Here is an 18,929-nt window from a genome sequence, read left to right as displayed (position 1 = left end):
GATGACACAGCTTAAGGATACAGTGTCAAGAATTTTTTAGATTATTCTTTCAAGCTTTACACCAGCAGAAAAGGACTCGAGGCCTGAAGCAACATATTCATTGTTAGAGAATATTTCAGTATTCTATTGATTTAGCAACATGATCCACATGATCGTTGACTATGAAAGGTTATGTGCTGTGAATGGGTTCCAAGACTTTCAGGAAGTCTAAAGTCCTGGAGACAGTCATGCAGTAGTACCAAACACAAGTAAAATTGGAAACCTTACCTAAAAAGAGTAAAATGCATCAGAAGGTAGATGCACTGTCTCATACAGCAGTGTTGTCCCGTGACAGCAGCAGCACCACAGGATTGCTAGAGCTGTATACAAAGGGAAGCAAAAGGCCACCAGTCCATACAGTGAATATGGTGTATGCTTTATTCTATTTACAGTACATTTGTTATAAATATAATACATTTCTTGAAAATCTTGAGTAGGTTTTTTTAAACAGATCAGTTGTTATAGTTACATAATAAAGTAAGTGACAATTTAAATGACAATCTCATGGTTGTGAAATAGTGCATTCTGTTTTGAGATGAATGAGAAAATACTCAAACTGGTTCAAATTATTTTTAAACACCCTAGGCTGACTTCTATATGTAAACCTTGAAAAGTCACCAGTTTCCATAAATATGAAACCAAAATTTTAAACTAAAGAACCGAGAGTCAGAAATGGATTTGAGAGACCCTATTGAACTTCACAGTAAGGTTGGGATTTACCATGACTAATGGCTTCAGACAGGAGAAAGCCAATGAGGATTTCTTCCTGAACCATATCCTAGTACAGCCACAAATATTAAACACACCATGCTGAAAGTTGTAACAGCAGTCAAGCTGCATTTTTGACAGGGCATTGGACATACAAGTATATTCAGATCTGCAGTTAGAGTATTTTATGTTATGAGTATCTTAATTACCAGAGAAGAAATACATTATAAAAGGATAAACGCATTTTCAGTCCAACGTGCCTTGTTTGCATTGAGAAAAACTGACAAGTCATCTGAATATTTTGCTATTTTCTTTTCTACACGATCTTTAGTAACAAGTTAGATGTTTGAGGTGCTATTTCAAAAAAACTGCAGCAAAATGTCAACCAGCAATGTAAGAAAAGATTCCCATTTATTTTGTCTTTTAGTGCTTTTTTTTCAGGAAGTGGTCAGATATTATTGATAATAATCAGTGCAGGCATGGAGTTCTGCTGACTTGTTTCAAACAAAGTAACTTGGTCCACGAGCTTGGCAAATACTCTGGGTGTTCCAAGGTTATAGACACCTGTATGAACAAAGCAAGCTTTGAGCTGCAAGCTATAGACCTCCTGGCCTTTAAGTTGAAGCTTGTACTGTGTTTGGCCAAGCCATGTAAAAGATCCATGTATTTCTAGTGCTTCAGAGCTGAAAAAAAAAAGATTAAAATGTTAATTCTCTGCACTTGAAGCATATATTACCCATTTACAGGACTGCTTCCAACTTCAAGTTTTCCCAAGATTTCAGAATGCACTGTCCCTGCCTCACCAGGCCCTTACAAAGATTTATGCTTTCTAAAAACTTTTCAGAAGTCAGGAGTAGGGAACTTATGTTACTATTCTGGCTCTCCTTGGATGAGTGCCCACTGCTATTTGTCTTTGAGGTCTTTGAAGCTGCTGAGTCTTTTTGACTGCTTGCCTACAGTCACTACCCTTGAATCACTGCCTTCCCCAAATGCATACTGCTTTCTTCATTCTGCAAACCCTCCTTATTTTTAAGAGATTTAGGTTTATCTAGCAAGACAAAGCTAAACTTCACAAGGATTAACAGTTGCCATCATAGCTACGGACAGAATTCCATTTAACATTTTATTGAGATACTGAAATACAACTTCAAAAAAAACCAAACCCATCATGTGTGTCTGTCTTCTTTGCTACATCCATACCCACACACATGTTCCCACAAATACATGCATACTCAGAGCACCCTTGGGTAAATTTAGGAATGCTTATGTCCATCCATCAGCTCAATTTAATTCTGGGCCTTACCAAATATTTTAATGTACCCTATACACAGGACATTAATTACACATAGATGGATAATGAAGAACTCAATGTATTCTCAGCTTTCTACATAACTGGCACATAACACTAACACTGAATTTAGTAACAAGATCCAAACTCTCTTCTGAAGAAGTCCTGTTTAAGGCATTCTTAGGCCTGTCCCATGAGCTAGAGTTAAATCAGACTATATGGCACACAGGAATAGTCAACATGGACATACACTGCTTTAGAGACATTGCACTAATACATTAGGAGACAGTGTGTGGGGGCTTTCTTTTCAAGCAGTTTCAAGGTACATGAGTGAATAATCTTTCTAAAGACATGTCTCACAATGTAACACAACATGACCATCTTGTGAAAAAACAACAGATCAGTGAAAGTCTTCCTAATTGTATCTGAAAAGTAAACCACACATCTTCAGGCTTCCATTTCTGAACCTGTGTGCTAGGCTCTGGGCTTTTAATATCTTACTTGGCTCCATGGACTGTCAGTAAGAAGGCAATGCTCCCCCACGACTAACTCCCCTCAATGTCTTCACAATTTTTCTCCCTTCCCTGGTGGCAAACAAACCAGGTAGTATTCTATCTAAGAGAACAGAATGGAGGAAGGGGAGCTCTCACTTGCAGTACCCATGGGTTGAAGTTGCCTTGTTTAAACAGAAGTGGGAGAATTACAATAGTAGTGATATCATGGTACTAAATTCTCTACCCCCCCCCCCAAAAAAAAAAAATCAATAAAACTCTTAGAAGCAATTCATGAACACATCCTCAAAGGTAGCATTTTCCCACATACTACTACAGCTCTAAGCAAAAAGGCAGTCATAAGAATCAGCTGCTAAACCTTGAGGAAGTTTTAAAAATAGCCAAGGTTCTACAAAATTTTACACTAAGCCAAATAGCAGGAGGAAGTTGGTGCCTACTGATTACGCAGTATTTGAAAAATTAAACCCTAAAAACTTATGTTTAATAAAGGTTGGTGAAGCTCCTATTTCACTTGTGGAAAAGCATTTCCCTTTTTCTAGAAAAGATCTGCAGAGTTTTAACTATTCAAGAGTCACAATTAAAGGCCCTGACTTAGCAGAGACTGAAGACTCAGAGTCAACTGTATGAGCCCTTTATTGACTTCTATTCTTTCAAAGAAGCCACTGTTGAAAATATCCTACTCTAGATATTCAATATGATTAAAATATTACAAGACTCCCCAAGTTAGGATGGGTTCTTAAAAAATATTGTTTTATTAACATTTGCATGCTACCTTGTTGGTTTATGCCGCAAATCAATCATCACATCTACAACAGCCTGGGAACAATTGGAAAGCAGGAGCGTCACAGGTACCAGGCAGAGGCTGCAAAGAGAAACAGTTCCACATTAAATGACAAAAAAAAAAAATCTTATTCTGGATCATCTTAATTGTATTCTTAATAGTTAAAATGAATTGCAGTAAAATGGAATTTATATGTAGTTGTCAATTATGCCCAAGTCAAGACAGTGTAGACAGCAATATAACCACGTACACTGACTAGAGCTACTTATAATAAAAGTTGTCAATTGAGGCAAACAGCACGGGCTCATTTGGGCCAAATGAGGATACTATCTCTCTTCTTCCAGCTGACAAAGGACAGCAAAAACGTAGCTACCACCTCAGCTCACAGGAAATCTGCTTGTGTGACAAGCATTTCAGAATGGGGTAACATGGTCCAGTATGCTATTTTCTGAATTTCTGGTTGGCACATCTTGACTGGATACTTTTCTTCTGCATTGCCTCCTGTACAGAAATTGTTGGCATTGGGCCTTAAGTTATAGCCTGAACAGTACCCAAATAGAACAGAAAGCACATGGACATCTGGATTTAATGCAAGCTTTTATCCTCAATAAAACTAACATTTAATTGATATTCTGCTTATTCACAATTGCTATTTTTATTTCTATAAATAATGCTGCAGCAAGATATTGACCCCAAGATATCCACAAGCAGCAACATAAATTACTGCATCTGAAACAGATCTATGTATTCACCAAGTGATTTGTGTCACTGGAATTCCCTGCCATTGCTTAACAGTCTAAATATCCTAAAATTGAATTGCAAGAACAACTAGACTATAACCATAAGAGGTGAATTTCTTACAGGGATAATGCATGCTTTATCACTGTCATTAAAATACAGCACTTTAAAACATTAAAATGCCAGATTTTAGAAACAAATCTCTTACTTTTGATAACTGATATTAACTATTATAAAAAACTGCATCACAGTAGAGTTTTCAGATACAACAACTCAAAACCTAAATAGGTGACTTCATGTTTCAATTATGACCCATTTAAGGTTCAGAACTTAAGCCAGGGGGTTTGTCCGTATCATTACCATTTAGAAAGACTTCTAGATTTTACAGGCTCCAACCAATACACTCTAGCAGCAGGCTTTCTGACAGAGGTTAATACTGATACACTTCCAGGAGACAAGCCCCAGTGATCTGAACAGCTAGCACCTTTCCTTTTGACATAAGTCAGAACCATGTGCAGTTAATCTTGGCAAGTGAGATGCCATAGACATAAGTTCCTTTGAGCTAAAAGTACATCTTTCCTTCTGTCTGGCTTCTCAAATAAATCACACTCTTTACTCTGATAACAAAAATAAACACAGATGCAGACTTTTTTTTTCAGTAAGTCTGATAACATTACTTGTTAACATTAAAACTGTGAGCTATGGTATTACAGCCCTTTTTTTTTTTTACATGAAACTTTCATTTTACCTATAAAATTCTAAAACAGTGAGTTTAAAAGTTGAACAAGATTTCACACTTGCATACCAGACTTCTATGTCATAATCCACACAGCATCTCTCAAAAGGATTTATGTCCAGTTAACAATGTTTCTGAAGTTTCTAAAGGGAATGTTCCACTAACCTTTTTTGATGAAAAGAATGATTGAAAGACTCTGGATAATGAAGACTTGTCTTAATAAGACTAGAAAGCTGCTCTGGTGTTGGTCTTGCAGGTACTGGTGTGTTTTCTGTTCGAAAAAACTTCAAGAGAACCGTTTCTGGTAGTTCCTGAAACAAATTCAGAATAACATTGAAAATATTAACATAAGGCACCAGATATCCAGTCACAGAAGTTACACTTTTCCATTATTAACTACAGCTCATAAGGGAAACAAGTTTGCAGCATCATGAAGATCACATTTTTTTTCAAAGTGGTTTGTATCTAAGCATGCTGGATGAGGAACTGGTATGATTTATCTATTACCTTCTTTTGAAACAGATTTCACAGTTGCTTATGCAAAAACACTATCTCTGCAAGTTTCTCAAAAGCACACTATTGTTGCAGTGGTTTGCTAGTGCTTGGGTTTGGCTTCTACAGAAGAGGGACAGCATTTATACTGTTCCCCGTTCAGCAGCTGTACCTAACAACAAAAAAATTCACCACCTGCCCTACGAAGTTCAAAACAGGAAAGCTAACGCAAAAGTTTCCCAGAACAGATCCAAAGTAAAGCAAACAGAAATTTACAGGAACATGTGAACACTGACAGAAGGATTTAGTAACAGAGTATCTTTGAAATTCCATAACAAGCACTTGCAGATGTGAAAGTTACCTTTTGGCCCCAGCTGAAAGCCCAAGACAAGCTCTAACACACTACTTGGGATTCCCCCTAATCCTTTGGATGGAATGAGTCTCTGAAGCAGAGGAAATTAAGTGATACAGAAAGCTGCAACCAGCCTGCATTTGGTGCAGCATTTCTGTCCAACATCATCTAATCTGGTTTGTGAGGAGGATTTATTCAGGAAGAGGCTGCCCTTTAGTATTTCCTTATGAACCTATTCTGCATAAAATCCATCTTTAAAAGAAAAAAACCTGCAGCAGTAAATGTGTCTGCCTAGTGAAAACACATGAAACAAGACTTTTACAAAGCCACCAGTTAAGTTGGTACAGTATAATAAAGTTAATATTTTTCATTAAAAGATGATAGACTGTATCTTTCAAGTTGAAAAGAAGCATCACAGGCAATTTTAAAACCTGATTCAAAAATTAAACACGCTGGGCATTTGGAAACGTGTATGAACACCTTAGTCACTGAGCTGGTAATATCAGGAAGACACCAAATGTTTTTACAGGCTTGCAAGTCTTTCCTTCAAAAGGAAGAGCACTTTTCTCAAAAGGTAATTTGAGAGGAAAAGAGGATATTCCATACTAACAATAAAATATATTTTAAGTGTTAAATGAATTTGGTGTTTCCATGCTACCCTAACAATACAAACTGACAGCATGAAACAGCAGAGATTACAGGTTTTCTTTTAAATTATTCTCTCCTCTCAAATAACAGTCCAACCAATTTTCAAGGCTGCCTTCAACCACACAGCAATATCCTACATACTGTAGTTTGCCCTAGAGTAAATTACCTGTTCCAAGTCCTCCCAATCAGAATTCCCGAGTATTTTTTTTAAACCCTACAAAAGACAAATACGAATATTTACCTCTACAAGTAGATAGCAACATCATGAAATGTAGCAGAAACATTTACTGGTGAAAGTGCATAGTACTGTTAATACTTCAAACTTTTAGTTCTAATATTACACCTCTGTTGAAGGACTGGAAAGCAGCAAAATTAATCATTTTCCAGCAGAGCTAAACCTTAATTCCAGCCAGCTTCTTGGTGTCAGAGTCAGAAAAGATGTCTCTCTCTCTCCAAGTTTAGCTGCTCAAGCTCTAGGCTTTTTGTGACTGTGTACCTAGAACAAAGGCTAAGATATGACATTTAGCCCATAATTCTCTTACCTAATGAATGGCTCAGGGAAGAATTAAGCACTTGCAAATGATAACCAAGAAGATGTGCATACAGATCAGAAAGCTCCTAAATATAGCTAATAAATGCTAAGTTTAAGGATGCATTAAACTCCTGCCTTAATCAGGATCTTGTGAAATTGGATCAAGGTTTAAAAAAACCAAACCAAAAGCCCATACCTACTTGGCACCTGTACCCTCCCTTCAAGAATATACACCAAACAGTAACAGCCTTATACTTAGAAACAAAGCAAAAGAAAAATCAGGAACTGAACAGGTGATACTTCGTTGCTGAACTCCTAGATTATCATCCCAAGTGAAGTATTGCCTTTTAAAAGAAAAGGAAAAAAAAGAAAAAGAAAAAAAAGAAAAAAGAAAAAAAGAGGGAAAAAAAAAAAAAAAAAAAAAAAAAAAAAAAAAAAAAAAAAAAAAGAAAGAAAGAAAGAAGAAAAGACGTTCTGACCGTTCTGACACCTAAAATCTTCTTGCTGACCCAGTGTGGTTCTTTGCAAAGCCTACAGAAGTATCACAAACTCCAGTAACCAGCATAAACTGCATACAAGAAAGCCACATCAATGGTTAGGACTGTCCCTTTAAAAAAAACAGTTATGGTATAATTTGAGTGTCTCATCTATACAAACTGATAGAGTCTTGACTGGAAGAGACTTCATAGACTTCATAAGAGAGTGGAAGAGGTGTGTGTGCTTTTGTTAGTTTTCCATTATATAGGCTGCATTTTAAAGCTTTTTAGGAAAAAATGTTTAGGTTTTGCCTAAAAATACACAACAGGCATTAGCACCAGAACAACAGTGCTTCCTCAGTTAGGTTCCAAGAGCTACAAACTCCACAACTGGTGCTTGGAAAGTTGCTCTTATTTTTAGAAAGCTTCTTGTTGCCTAAAGCCATTTACAAAGGTCAGCTTCAAACAAATACACTCAAATCTAGACACAAGATTTCTGGTTCAAGTAGAACAATCTCAACCTCTTCACTTATTTGTGTTACAAGGAAGTCACAACCACTAGAGTCTGGTATTTTGCTACTTTGAAATAGCTGTAAATCATCTCTAAATACACTTCTGAAACAGTGCTTTAGTAATTCACAACACTTTCAGATTTCTCCTGCAACTATACTTAGCTAAAAGTTGAAAAAGCAACATTTTAACAATTCAAAGCATCTTTTAATAGATGTAACAGACAGATCTACACATAATACGTTCTTAATATCTTAGAATGCATTTTCAAATTGAAAAGTTCTTCCTTTCCATCAGATGGACAGAAGTGATGGTATCGTCACATACAGTCACTTTGAAAGATTTTTATACCTAATATTACACAAGGTTAAAGTTTTCAATTTCATAAATAATATTTGTAGAGACTGGGTCAATGTGCTCTTAAGCACAGCAGAAAAAGGTAAGAACTGCAATTTGATTTCCAAGGAAAATCAGCATACTTGCCCCATAAACCACAAGTCACACATAGGCAAAAGGATTGATGTGCTCAGCCAAATATGAGGGACCAGTATGCACAGCACAGAAGAAAGCCTAAACAGGAAACTCTTGAATGGAGCTAGGCATAAGTAAAAACAGAATATATGAAAGCAGTAGAATAAGAATGAGACATCTAAGTGATGTGCTTTTCTCCCCTTCCCATTTTAGATCTGAGAATTTCCATTTTAAAACCTCAGTTTTAAGTTGCTTCCTTCAACATGTGACTCATCTATATTCATTCTAGCTCTCAACTACAGAAATGACAACTCCAGGAACAGTACTTTACTGACACCAAGAATAATACATTTGAAAGCAGATACCATCAGCTCTGCAGTCCGTAATGGGTAAAGCAGCAGATGAAATGTTGCAGCTATTTGGAATATTTCATTCATGACAATAATACAAGACAGTCCTTCCAAACTGGTAACTGCTCCATTAATTGATACAACAGAGTGAAAAAATGTGTATTTCAGCTCTTGATGTTGATTTACCCTTTAGAACTTTGCTTTTTCTCTACTGAGGTGGTTTAAGGAAAGTCTTAAATCCATTCCAACAATCTGTTTTATTCAAGCATCTCCTCCCACATATTCTGTAAAAAAAGTCCTGAACTAGCAAAAGATGTCACTTCCAGTAATAGGAAAAAAAGTTATTTAAACCCTACCCTCTCCTACATTTCAAGAATTCCTGCTTCCAACCAAACTGTTGCTGACTCATGAAGCTGCACATATTTTAAGAAGCAGTCTTACCAAAAATTATCCTCTCTGAAGTGAAATACTGCTAAAAAGCCTGCATCCATCCTATATACATTTTATGGACTTTTGGCGTAACACTGGTCTAATTCACAGGACTAAATGTGCAGCCAAGAAGAACATCATGTGCAGTCCTGAAGCACACCTGGGAAGGATGGGTGCTATTCCCAACATGCCAACATTCAAATGACAAACCTCTCGGTTGCTTCTACCTTCCATGGGTGTGAAGTCTTTGCAAACCAGAAGTGTGTCAAATGCCCTATTACTTCCACTATTATTTCCATCCCACCATATTACACTGCACTTTTCTTTTGTAATCTTTTGGACTGAATTCACCAGATTAGAAAAACAGGGAAGAGACCAGTAAGAAATAATATTGATCAACAGCCCTGACTGTGACTGGATATTTAATGCATTTGAAATTTTTGTCCTTTCACTAATTTAAGGTAGAGAGGTCAAGAAGAAGAGTCAGAATAGCTGTATTTCAGGTGCAGTCTTAAGCTGACCTTCAGTTAAAACTATCTGATTCCAAAAAGCAAAATTCCAAGAAGAGAAATAAAACCTACAGCAGTATCATTGTCAAAAAAGCAGCCATGACTTACAAATACTCAGCTGAATTTGTAAGTGAGGCTTTTATTACTTGGCCTGAAATGGATCTATTCAAAGCATTTCACTTTACATACACATTACGTGATTTTTTTTTCTTCATGTATTGTTGCCTGTGACTATTAAAACATCACTTTGTAGCACCTTCTGATTCAAGGTAACAAACTATATTTGCATTTTTCCCCTATCTTTAGCCAAAGGACACTTTTACAAAAATACAAATGAAAGGAAGGATAAGAAGATAAAGGTTTTCCATATAATCCAGAGAGATTTCTACATGAAACAAATAAAAGCTTTAACAAAGTCAATATTCTGTAAATGTTCCTTCAGCACACTGCATGTTATGACTTCAAACTTCTAGAAATTGAAAGTGTAAGTAAGTAGATCTTCACATCTCCTGGTAGGCCTACTGTGTCCAGTAGCCTAGGCTCAAAAGCGGTGCTATTTTGTTATACAAAAAAATCTCTAGTGTAAACAACAACAAAAAGCATCTGTATCCAGTGACAGAAAACCAGCTTTAAAGTCATAGTTATTGTAGTGGTTGGAATGAAAAAGGATTGGTGTTTCTAATTCCACTTTGAACAAACACAGGAAAAGAAGGGAGCATATGAATTTGAGCATCAATGAACTGGTATAGAATGTTACTGTTACTTATGTTTTTAATATGTCAGTACATACAGAAGTTGTACCCAGAAAAATATTTTAGCAAGGCCCACTATAACCAGAGGTTATATCTTGATTTTTTCAAATACTACAGTAAGTTATGCTACTGTAATACATGAATAACTGCACCCTGTTGTCTGTTCTACATCCCTGCTGTGCATTAAATGTCCCACAAGGAATCAAGCAGAACTAACCACCCATCCCTGTGGCTCAGTCAGCAGTCCAACATCTTACACACATATGAGCATGAATTTTCACCAGTTCACTACCAATCTACCAGCAAGTCCTGGAACAACGTAAACATAACAGTGCTGAAGAATATCAATCTCCTGTTCCTCACTAGCACTTCACAGTACTTTACTGAAGCTTTGTTTCCCTGAAGCAGTAGAAGCTTCTGTGAATCCAAACCACATATTTAGAAGCTGGAAAAGAGTTAAGTCTGAGAAACACCACAATTGACAACATAGCAGAAGCCAACCAGTATGGAGAATTTAACCAGAATATAAAGTGATCTCATTTTGTTCAACAGAGTTATTTGATTAATTTGGCTAAGATTTGAGCCGTTTCTCAGAGGACTAAAAGAAATAAGGAGGGGCTGGGCACACGGAGAGAAATTTTGTTCATGTTTCCTCAATGTCCATTGTGAGACTGTTCTTGGGCTGGGGATAGCTGTCTGTGTCTGCCAGACACACAGAAACTCCTTTGCTGAATACAAGAGCATAAAGCAAAAGAAGTCACTATAAAGGAGCAAAAAATAAAACTCAGCAATAAATGTAGAGTGGACTCTTGCATCCTAGGTGACACCCCATTCAGAATCTGGATTGTTTTGGTTTTTTCCCCCAGATCAGAGCAGCCGTCTGTCTATCACTTATGAACTGGTAACCCACATGTGTTGGTAAAAAGCATGCACCTCCATCTCCCTCTGCTGTTGAGTCCGCAGAAAACAACCACTTTCAACACTGTCAGCACAAGGCAACTCAGGACAGTCTAGCTTGCTTCTGCTGGTAGTCTACCAACCATGTTCATGACTTAGGACAATAAATACAGACTTACAAGACAAAGCTATATACTGAAAATCTTAAATCAGATGTAAAGTGTGGGTTTGGGATTTTCTACCACTGCTCCTCCCCAGCTTTCCACTGCTTGTGATATTTTAATGCAAAAGCAGGATAATTCAAAGACAATATGCAATTCTTAAGAGATTAAGTACATTATTTTCTCTATGTAGCCAAATTTAATTCTATTTTTGGGATTCTTTTAGTTCTGAAACGTGGACTGAATGAAGTGAACTGCTGCAAAGTTTCAAATCAATTAATTTGTTATACCTCACCACCCACCTCAGAGCAGTTTATCTGCTTTCCTCACCGTATTATGAGCCAATTTTAAAAAAAAAGTAGTACACATCAGAATATGCAATTTCTCAACTCTTAGCAGTCCTGAGATCACAGGTTCTTAAAATTCATGCTAACTCTGGGCCTTGGTTATCATGAGAACACAGAATTTACATGTTTATATAAAAAAACCCTCAACAACCAATTACTCTTAGCAGATTTCACCTGCATGACAATGCAGATGCTTTTTTGCTTCCAACCAAGGTACAGAATGCTTCAAAGGAAGTGTGTTCCTCACACTCAAGGAAGTGAATACAATAATCAACAATCTATATGAAGACAGTTGTAACAAAACCTGATGAGAAACAGATTTGAGACAGAGAATGGTAATATAGGAGCATATGTTCCTCAAAAAAATTGAGTACATACAGATCCTCCTTATTGCTGGTGGCAGGATTAATTTCTTTAGTTTGAAATTGATTGTAATACAGACAAATAGTCAACAAGAAATGCAAATTTCTACCTATATTCAGTCATTTGTTTATTTTAGGATGCAGATGTTATTCATTTCTATTTTCTCTTCCTAATTATTTGTAAGAACCAGAACTTAATGAGATCAGAAGTTCACAGTATTTTGTCTCCTAACCTTAGATATCAACAGGGTGATCTACTATTCTACATATACATTAAGATAGAGTAAGTAATATCTGAGGGGGCAGTTGTCATTAGATTAATACAGCCTCTTGTACTGCTCAGCATAGCTAGACTCCATGTGTGCAACGTCTCATTTATTTCACAGCACAAAGAACTAACTAAATAGAAAAAATTATCTTAGCAATGTACAATACTTAAAGACTTATGAACCAAAGCCAAATGCACAACTTCAGAGTAATTCACTACTTGCATTATAGCATGGTATTTATAGGAAGACATTTGTCCTGTACTGTTTTCTTGACAAAATTAATACATAGCACTCTTTGCTGCAACTTTAAGAGCTCACCAAAAGCTATACATTTATGTTTGGAATATTAGTAAAAACATTAAGAATGGCACCAAAACAAGAAGGAACAACAATGTGCTGCTCAAGAGAAGACTAAACAAGCACAAGTCTTATTTCCTCTTATTCTGCACATTAGTCTTCTTCATCCACAGAACAAGAGCTCATCAACATGCTTACCTGCATATTGCTTTTCTCATGTTTCAACTGGGCCTGGCTAGCTCAATACAGAAGACTAAGCAAACCTGGAGTCAGTCAGCCTGAATTACTTAGTAATAACATGTATCTGATGTGAAGATTCTACAAAAACTTCCACTTACATACTAGAGAATTCATCAAGTCCATTTAGAGAAAGAAGCAATTCTGAAGGGAAACTTCACAGTAGATTACCTGCTTCTGAGGAAATGAAAAGGCCTCCTTCCCAATTGTGTTAAGGGCAACATGATGCTGGCCCTCCAAAATAAGCTGCTTGCTGTCTTCCACAACATATGCCTACAGAACATAATACAAAGACATCTGCAGACCAGAAACTATCATAGGTTCATAACACAGAATTAATGACTGCTCCCTAACTTGGGTGGAACATGCTGTACCAATCAAAAATGAGAGGCCTGCATGACATACTTCTGCCAATTTCCATACCTCAAATGAGACTCTTTGTCAAAGCAGACTGGGTCACTCACAGTTCTGTAAGATCAAGCACTAAAAAATCTCTTAGTTTAAGATGTCATAATTTTCGCTTTTAAAAGAGAAATTACAAGAACTGGATGCATCCAGAGTAATGTAAAACCATTTAAGGACACTTATTACAGTAACAGATACTAAGACTACCTTTACTTCTTGCATCATTATAGTTCTTTTGATTGTTTTCAGAAAAAAACTTCACCCATAAATTTCATATGCATACACCTGGAAGTTCAGGATGCCACATTATTTTCTAACTGTAATGTTTCATGTCCAAATTACCACAAAGGCCACAACCATACATACCTTCCACAGTACCACAATGTTCAAATCAACTTCACTGCATCTTTGTATCAATCTGACTGTTTCATCAAATGATTGTTTCACTGTCCTTTGAGATGCATGAGTATGAGATTGCACATGTGTTCTTTTAAATTCAGAGGATAAGCTTTGGAAAAAGAAGTCTGCACAAGGACTGGCTGAACTTATTATCTACAAGAGAAAAAAAGGAAGAAAGTGTTCAGAACAGGATGTAAGCTGATTTAACTGAATCATCATTGCAGCATTTCAGTTCCATTATCCCAGCTGGCTTCCCTTTGCAAACCTACAGAATGCCAGACACCTTGGTTTCCATGCTTGACCTGTTAGAGATCAGCCTTATCTAAAGGGCTGCTAAAGTTAATACAGGGAAACAGGGCTATAACTTGCTAGTTTAGAACTACAAATACCAAACTTGGAAATAGGAGCTTTGATTATTACCACAAAGCAGCCTACTGTGATATATCAAGTCTATTAGAAAGAGTTGAAGCATCCAACTAAGTCACACAAAAATAATTTTTGCTTACTAGTATTTTCCTCAGCTCAGCTAGAATTATTTATCTAAATTAGGAACATACACTTTGCTAGAAATAGCAGAGATAATAGATTGCACAGCACATCCCCATAGATACATGGCATAAACAGAAACACTGTGCTGTCATGTGTACCAAGCTCTTCCAACACCAAAACCCTGGTAAGGAAACTGGTTTTTAAGAGCAACAGTAATAATACTGTGTCCTGTAGGAGACAACAGGATAAGAAAGCAACTTTAGCTTAGCAACCCCTCCCTTTCCAAAATGCTAACTTTTCCAGAATATGCTGTTGCAGAGCTGCTAATTATTCACTAGCAGAATGCTGATACCCAGGGAGAAAATCCACTTCTGGAGCAATTGCACCCTCCTCATTTCCCTGCTGTAATAAAATGTTCTTGATGAAAGCTAAAGTTCCAGTAGCTCAGATTCCAACTCTAAAAATGCAGAGGGATCATCTACCTCAGTTTTTTAGTCCTAACTTCAATTTATATGCCTATGAAATGAAATGGCAGTGAATACATTTTCTTTGGCTTTAAAAGCTGAATACATACAGGAAAAATGTATGCTCAACATAAAATAAGCAATCTGATATTCAACTGACTAAATCCACCATGCAGACTTCTAACCTAATGCAAGTGGCCTACTTTCCTCAGGTTTTGGAAAACCATTTGTAGTACCAAGATAATTTACTGAAAGGATTATTCAACATCTGTATGTTTAAAAAACATTAGAAGAGCATGGTAGTCTAGAATCCTAAACTCCTAGAAAAATCAAACAGACTCCAAACCACTGCAACCTCCTGTAGTAGTTTTCAAATTCTGGGACCGACATCCATTAGTTTTCCAGTTTTTCAAATAAGCCATAATTAGAATTTTTTGCCTGTCTCAGTAAAATTGTAATTAAAAACAAGAATCTGATATCTGCAGGCCTTTACTAGAAAAGTAGAGGGCTGGGATATATTTAAAATAACTACTCTGAAGAGCTGAAAAGGAAGGAAAAGCATCAGCAAAAAAAGCCAGCACTGTAATGTGATTCCAAAGCAGTTCAACTGTAGAGCTGAGATCCTAATATTCCTGACTATACACTAATCCTTACCACCTCTTAAGTCCTTTCACATGACAGGGACAGCTTACACAAGACAAAACACGCAGTTGTACCCATCCACCTACCTGTTCATTTCCAAAGACAATATCCGCAAATGTGTAATTTTCTAAGGGATAAAAAGAGAAAGAACTGTTTTAGCATCATGAGAAGTCACAACTCCAGCATACAATATCCAGAAGAGTATTTTTTTTTCAAAAAGTTACCACATTCAGGAAAGAACCTACCTTCCGAGTTTTTGCATCTCACTGCTTTAAAACACAACTTCGCTCTCTCTCTGCTAGCCAGTTTAGTATCTGAAAGAAAAACGTGGCAAGTTTTTTTTTTATGTCCCCAGCATAATCAGAGTCCCCTAGACAAAAGTCACAAGTCTTGAACATTCACAAACAGGAAACACACTGATGACACTCATAAAAGCACAGCTAATTAGGCATAGCAATGGCACACAACACAACCATATTTCTTTTGAGGGGAGTTATCAGCTGCCCCAGATATAGATTTCTCTACATCACAGAAATAATTTACCTGTAAAATAAGCCTGTTTTTAAAATTAAGTAGGTCCGAATAAGTTATCTGTAAATATACATTTTTTGAAATATAACAAAAGAAGGGCTTCAGTATGTTTGAAATGGACAAAGTTTTGGGAAACTAACTATTCTGAAAGCCAAATTCAGCTCCTTGTAAGATTCTTTTATTGTTTTTATCATCCAGAAGCTAGACTTGCCATCATTTTGGTCATAAAGATACACACCTTTGTCTCCAGAGATGTTAACAGATTTCTGAAGCTTCCAGTGCTTGCTATTGCTTGAAACTTGCACAATATGAAATTCCTTAACACCCGTCTCACTCTAAGGAACAGACAAAAGTTATATCAAAGAAAACCAATCACAAACTGTGATGTGCTACATTGCACAGTAAGTGTTCACTGCAAAGTGGTACTGTTAGAATCTTAAATTAACTCATTATTCACACCACTCATAACACACAATTCTTAGAGACAAGAAGAGATTTAAGACCCACTGTAAAGTAAAGCAACAGTCCCAGATCACAGCAACTTCCAATTCCAGTAAAGCCACATAAAGAGGAAATAAGGATCCCCCAGAAAAAGACCCACAAGCTAGTATTTCAGATTAAGAACAACTTTAACAAAAACTAGGCTTTTTAACTCCAATGCAGAACACTGTCCACAAGGCTACTTAGTTTCTAGGATTACTTTAGGAGCATTGCTATATCATAAGTCCTACAAACTCAAGATCCAATTTGGGTTTACTTATATACACAATAAAATGTAGCTTTTGGAGTTGGCATCCTTTCTCGTAAGGAATGAGGTAGTAGTGGAAAAATAAGCCTCACATTGTTATCTTGGTAAGTCCTTTATAAAAACATTGCTCCCTCCTTCAAGGAGTGGACAATATTCAGTAAATGAAGAAAAAAACCAGAGTATACACACCTTTAAAAGAAAATGACAAATCAGCTCAGTGGTTCCATTACCAACTAAGCGACTATGAACTCTACAAACATACAATTCAGTTACCTTGCTTTGTGATTGAAAAAATGGGAGCAGCTTTACCAAAAAAATGAGTAAATTTAAATTAGCATGGTTTGGAAAACTGAGCATTTTCATCTGCTTTAGTAAGTTAACAGTTCACAAGGGACATATCTGTATTTGAATTATATTAGCAAAAATGTCTTTATAGTTTGGTGACAAATGTAAACACAGAAACTTCCTTCAAACTGGAGCCTAAATTTCGACTTTGACATTACCACTAATTCTACCAGTGTTTTCACTGAAAGGTTGCAGGGAACACAGACAGTTCTGCATGATACAACCTTCATCAATTTGGAAGAAATCTTCCTAAAACCACTATTAACTACAGTCTTGCAATATGATTAGTATAGGAGACTTCCAGAGAGTTAGGATATAACTTCACATTAATACTCTTTCCAACAGTAACTGAATGATCAAATATGCAAGGGGTTTTTTTTGTTTGTTTAAAGTTATTGTAGAAAAACTTGTCTCTTGATTTGTGTCTGCTCGTTTTCAGCACAGTACTATTATTGATACAAATAAGAACTTACAGTATTGATATTTTCTACATCCACAAAGAGCAACATGTTGTCCCCTCTGCCCTCTTCATCCCCAAGTGCGTTACTTCTGCAGACAGTAGCCCGAATGTGCAGAGATCGGCTGGTACAAATAACTGCAGTGTGCCTTAATACTCTGTGACTAGGAAAGGGAAGAAGGGGGAAGAGAGAAAAGAAAAAAAGCCAACATTTTGAACAATCAGGACTGCCCAGAACATGACATCAAGAAATTTAGATTTTATGTTTGTCAATATTAAGGCCATTAGACAATTTGTTCATTTCAACTACCAAAGATACACTTTTCACTGAAGATACCCTATCAAATCTACTTTATTTTTAACCATCTTGCTGCATGTGTAGGTGCTCTTTAAACACGCAGTCTCAGCCAGTGTGAAATACTGGAGAGAAAGGTTCAGGTGTTACTATGAGGAAAAATACTTCAGAAAAGTTTCAGATGTAAGACAACTGGCAGAGTGAAAGCAAACAGACATGTATTGGCACACAGATATCATTAGGCTATCTAATGCCACCAAATGCTCTGGAAAACACTTTTCTGAGTAAATAAGCCAGAAAAAGACCACTACTGAGTCACATCTCTTGCCACAAATATTTACTAAAAAACACTTAGAATACCACTGCATTCAACAAATTCTTCTGAAAAGAGAATTTTAAAAAAAGAGAACCAAACCACTGCTACTCTGCCTTTTTCCAAGCATGCTCAACCTCCAGGACAGTAGTCCCTTAGTGAAAGTTATCTTCCTGCTTTTCTAAAGATGAATACAATTCCATTCTTAGACATTATCAAAAACACATGAGCATTTCCTATGTAGAAGCTTTTAGTTACCATAACTTCCACTTGGCAACATTTTAGTGGCATGGGAATGTTTGATATGCATTACCTAGTAAACATGTTGAAATATCATGTGGCACTTGGTTTTGGGAGGGAAAAATCACTAGTTTCCTACACTCTTCTTCTGTAATTGTGACACTGTGAAGTAATTTTAAGTTTTGCAGTTAATATTTAGATACACAGATACCTGCATAGCTTTCAAGTGGCACAAATTACATCACTTTTTGAACACTTAAAAGCCATGCTCAGTCTACAAAGAGCACTGCTAAACCAGTGCAGTTCCCTTAAGCTCCTCTCAAAACTTTAGTACAGTAAGGAACAAGTCCATTATTCAAATAACCCTCTTCCATCTCTCTAACCACTGTTTCTGAATACTGTGAGTTGTAGGATGACAAATGCCCTGTTTCTGCAGACTAGCTTAGAGCCAAATGAAATGCTAACTTTGGTGTTTCAGAAGCTACAGAAAAAATCTAAACCAAAGGTGCATTTGCATGACTTCAGTTTTGAGAATATGGTACTGATCCACTCTCTCAACCCTCTTCAACCAACTCTGCTTTGGTTTACACTGCAAACCAGTATCACAGCACATGAACTCTCAGAACTAGCCTAGAAAACAAGCTTCAACCACTAGAAGACAGTCAGTCCATCTTAATAGAGCTTATCTGAAGTAACCCTGGTACAGAG

The 18,929-nt window shown here is 36.6% G+C and overlaps 1 protein-coding gene across 4 annotated transcripts in view; it reads right to left on the bottom strand.

The window, feature by feature from the left end:
* Positions 1–394: 394 nt before the first annotated feature.
* The window catches only part of TRAPPC8 (trafficking protein particle complex subunit 8), a 52,120-nt gene continuing 33,585 nt past the window's right edge, over positions 395–18,929 (bottom strand). For 2 of the 4 annotated variants that reach the window (XM_063394907.1, XM_063394918.1), the window contains 10 exons: positions 17,390–17,537; positions 16,062–16,158; positions 15,538–15,606; positions 15,379–15,419; positions 13,665–13,850; positions 13,065–13,166; positions 6,461–6,508; positions 4,968–5,113; positions 3,320–3,409; positions 395–1,430 (listed from right to left, as the gene is read on the bottom strand). In XM_063394907.1, the coding sequence (XP_063250977.1) occupies positions 1,196–1,430; positions 3,320–3,409; positions 4,968–5,113; positions 6,461–6,508; positions 13,065–13,166; positions 13,665–13,850; positions 15,379–15,419; positions 15,538–15,606; positions 16,062–16,158; positions 17,390–17,537 (1,162 nt within the window). In that variant the 3' untranslated portion in view covers positions 395–1,195. The remainder of the gene's footprint in view (positions 1,431–3,319; positions 3,410–4,967; positions 5,114–6,460; positions 6,509–13,064; positions 13,167–13,664; positions 13,851–15,378; positions 15,420–15,537; positions 15,607–16,061; positions 16,159–17,389; positions 17,538–18,929) is intronic. The other 2 variants (XM_063394912.1, XM_063394921.1) reach the window with 1 other exon arrangement.

This window comes from Prinia subflava, chromosome 1, assembly GCF_021018805.1.
Source record: "Prinia subflava isolate CZ2003 ecotype Zambia chromosome 1, Cam_Psub_1.2, whole genome shotgun sequence".
Taxonomy (NCBI): Eukaryota; Metazoa; Chordata; class Aves; order Passeriformes; family Cisticolidae; genus Prinia; species Prinia subflava.
The sequence above is the reverse complement of the archived record's forward strand: the minus strand, read 5'-3'. Positions and strand labels throughout refer to the sequence as shown.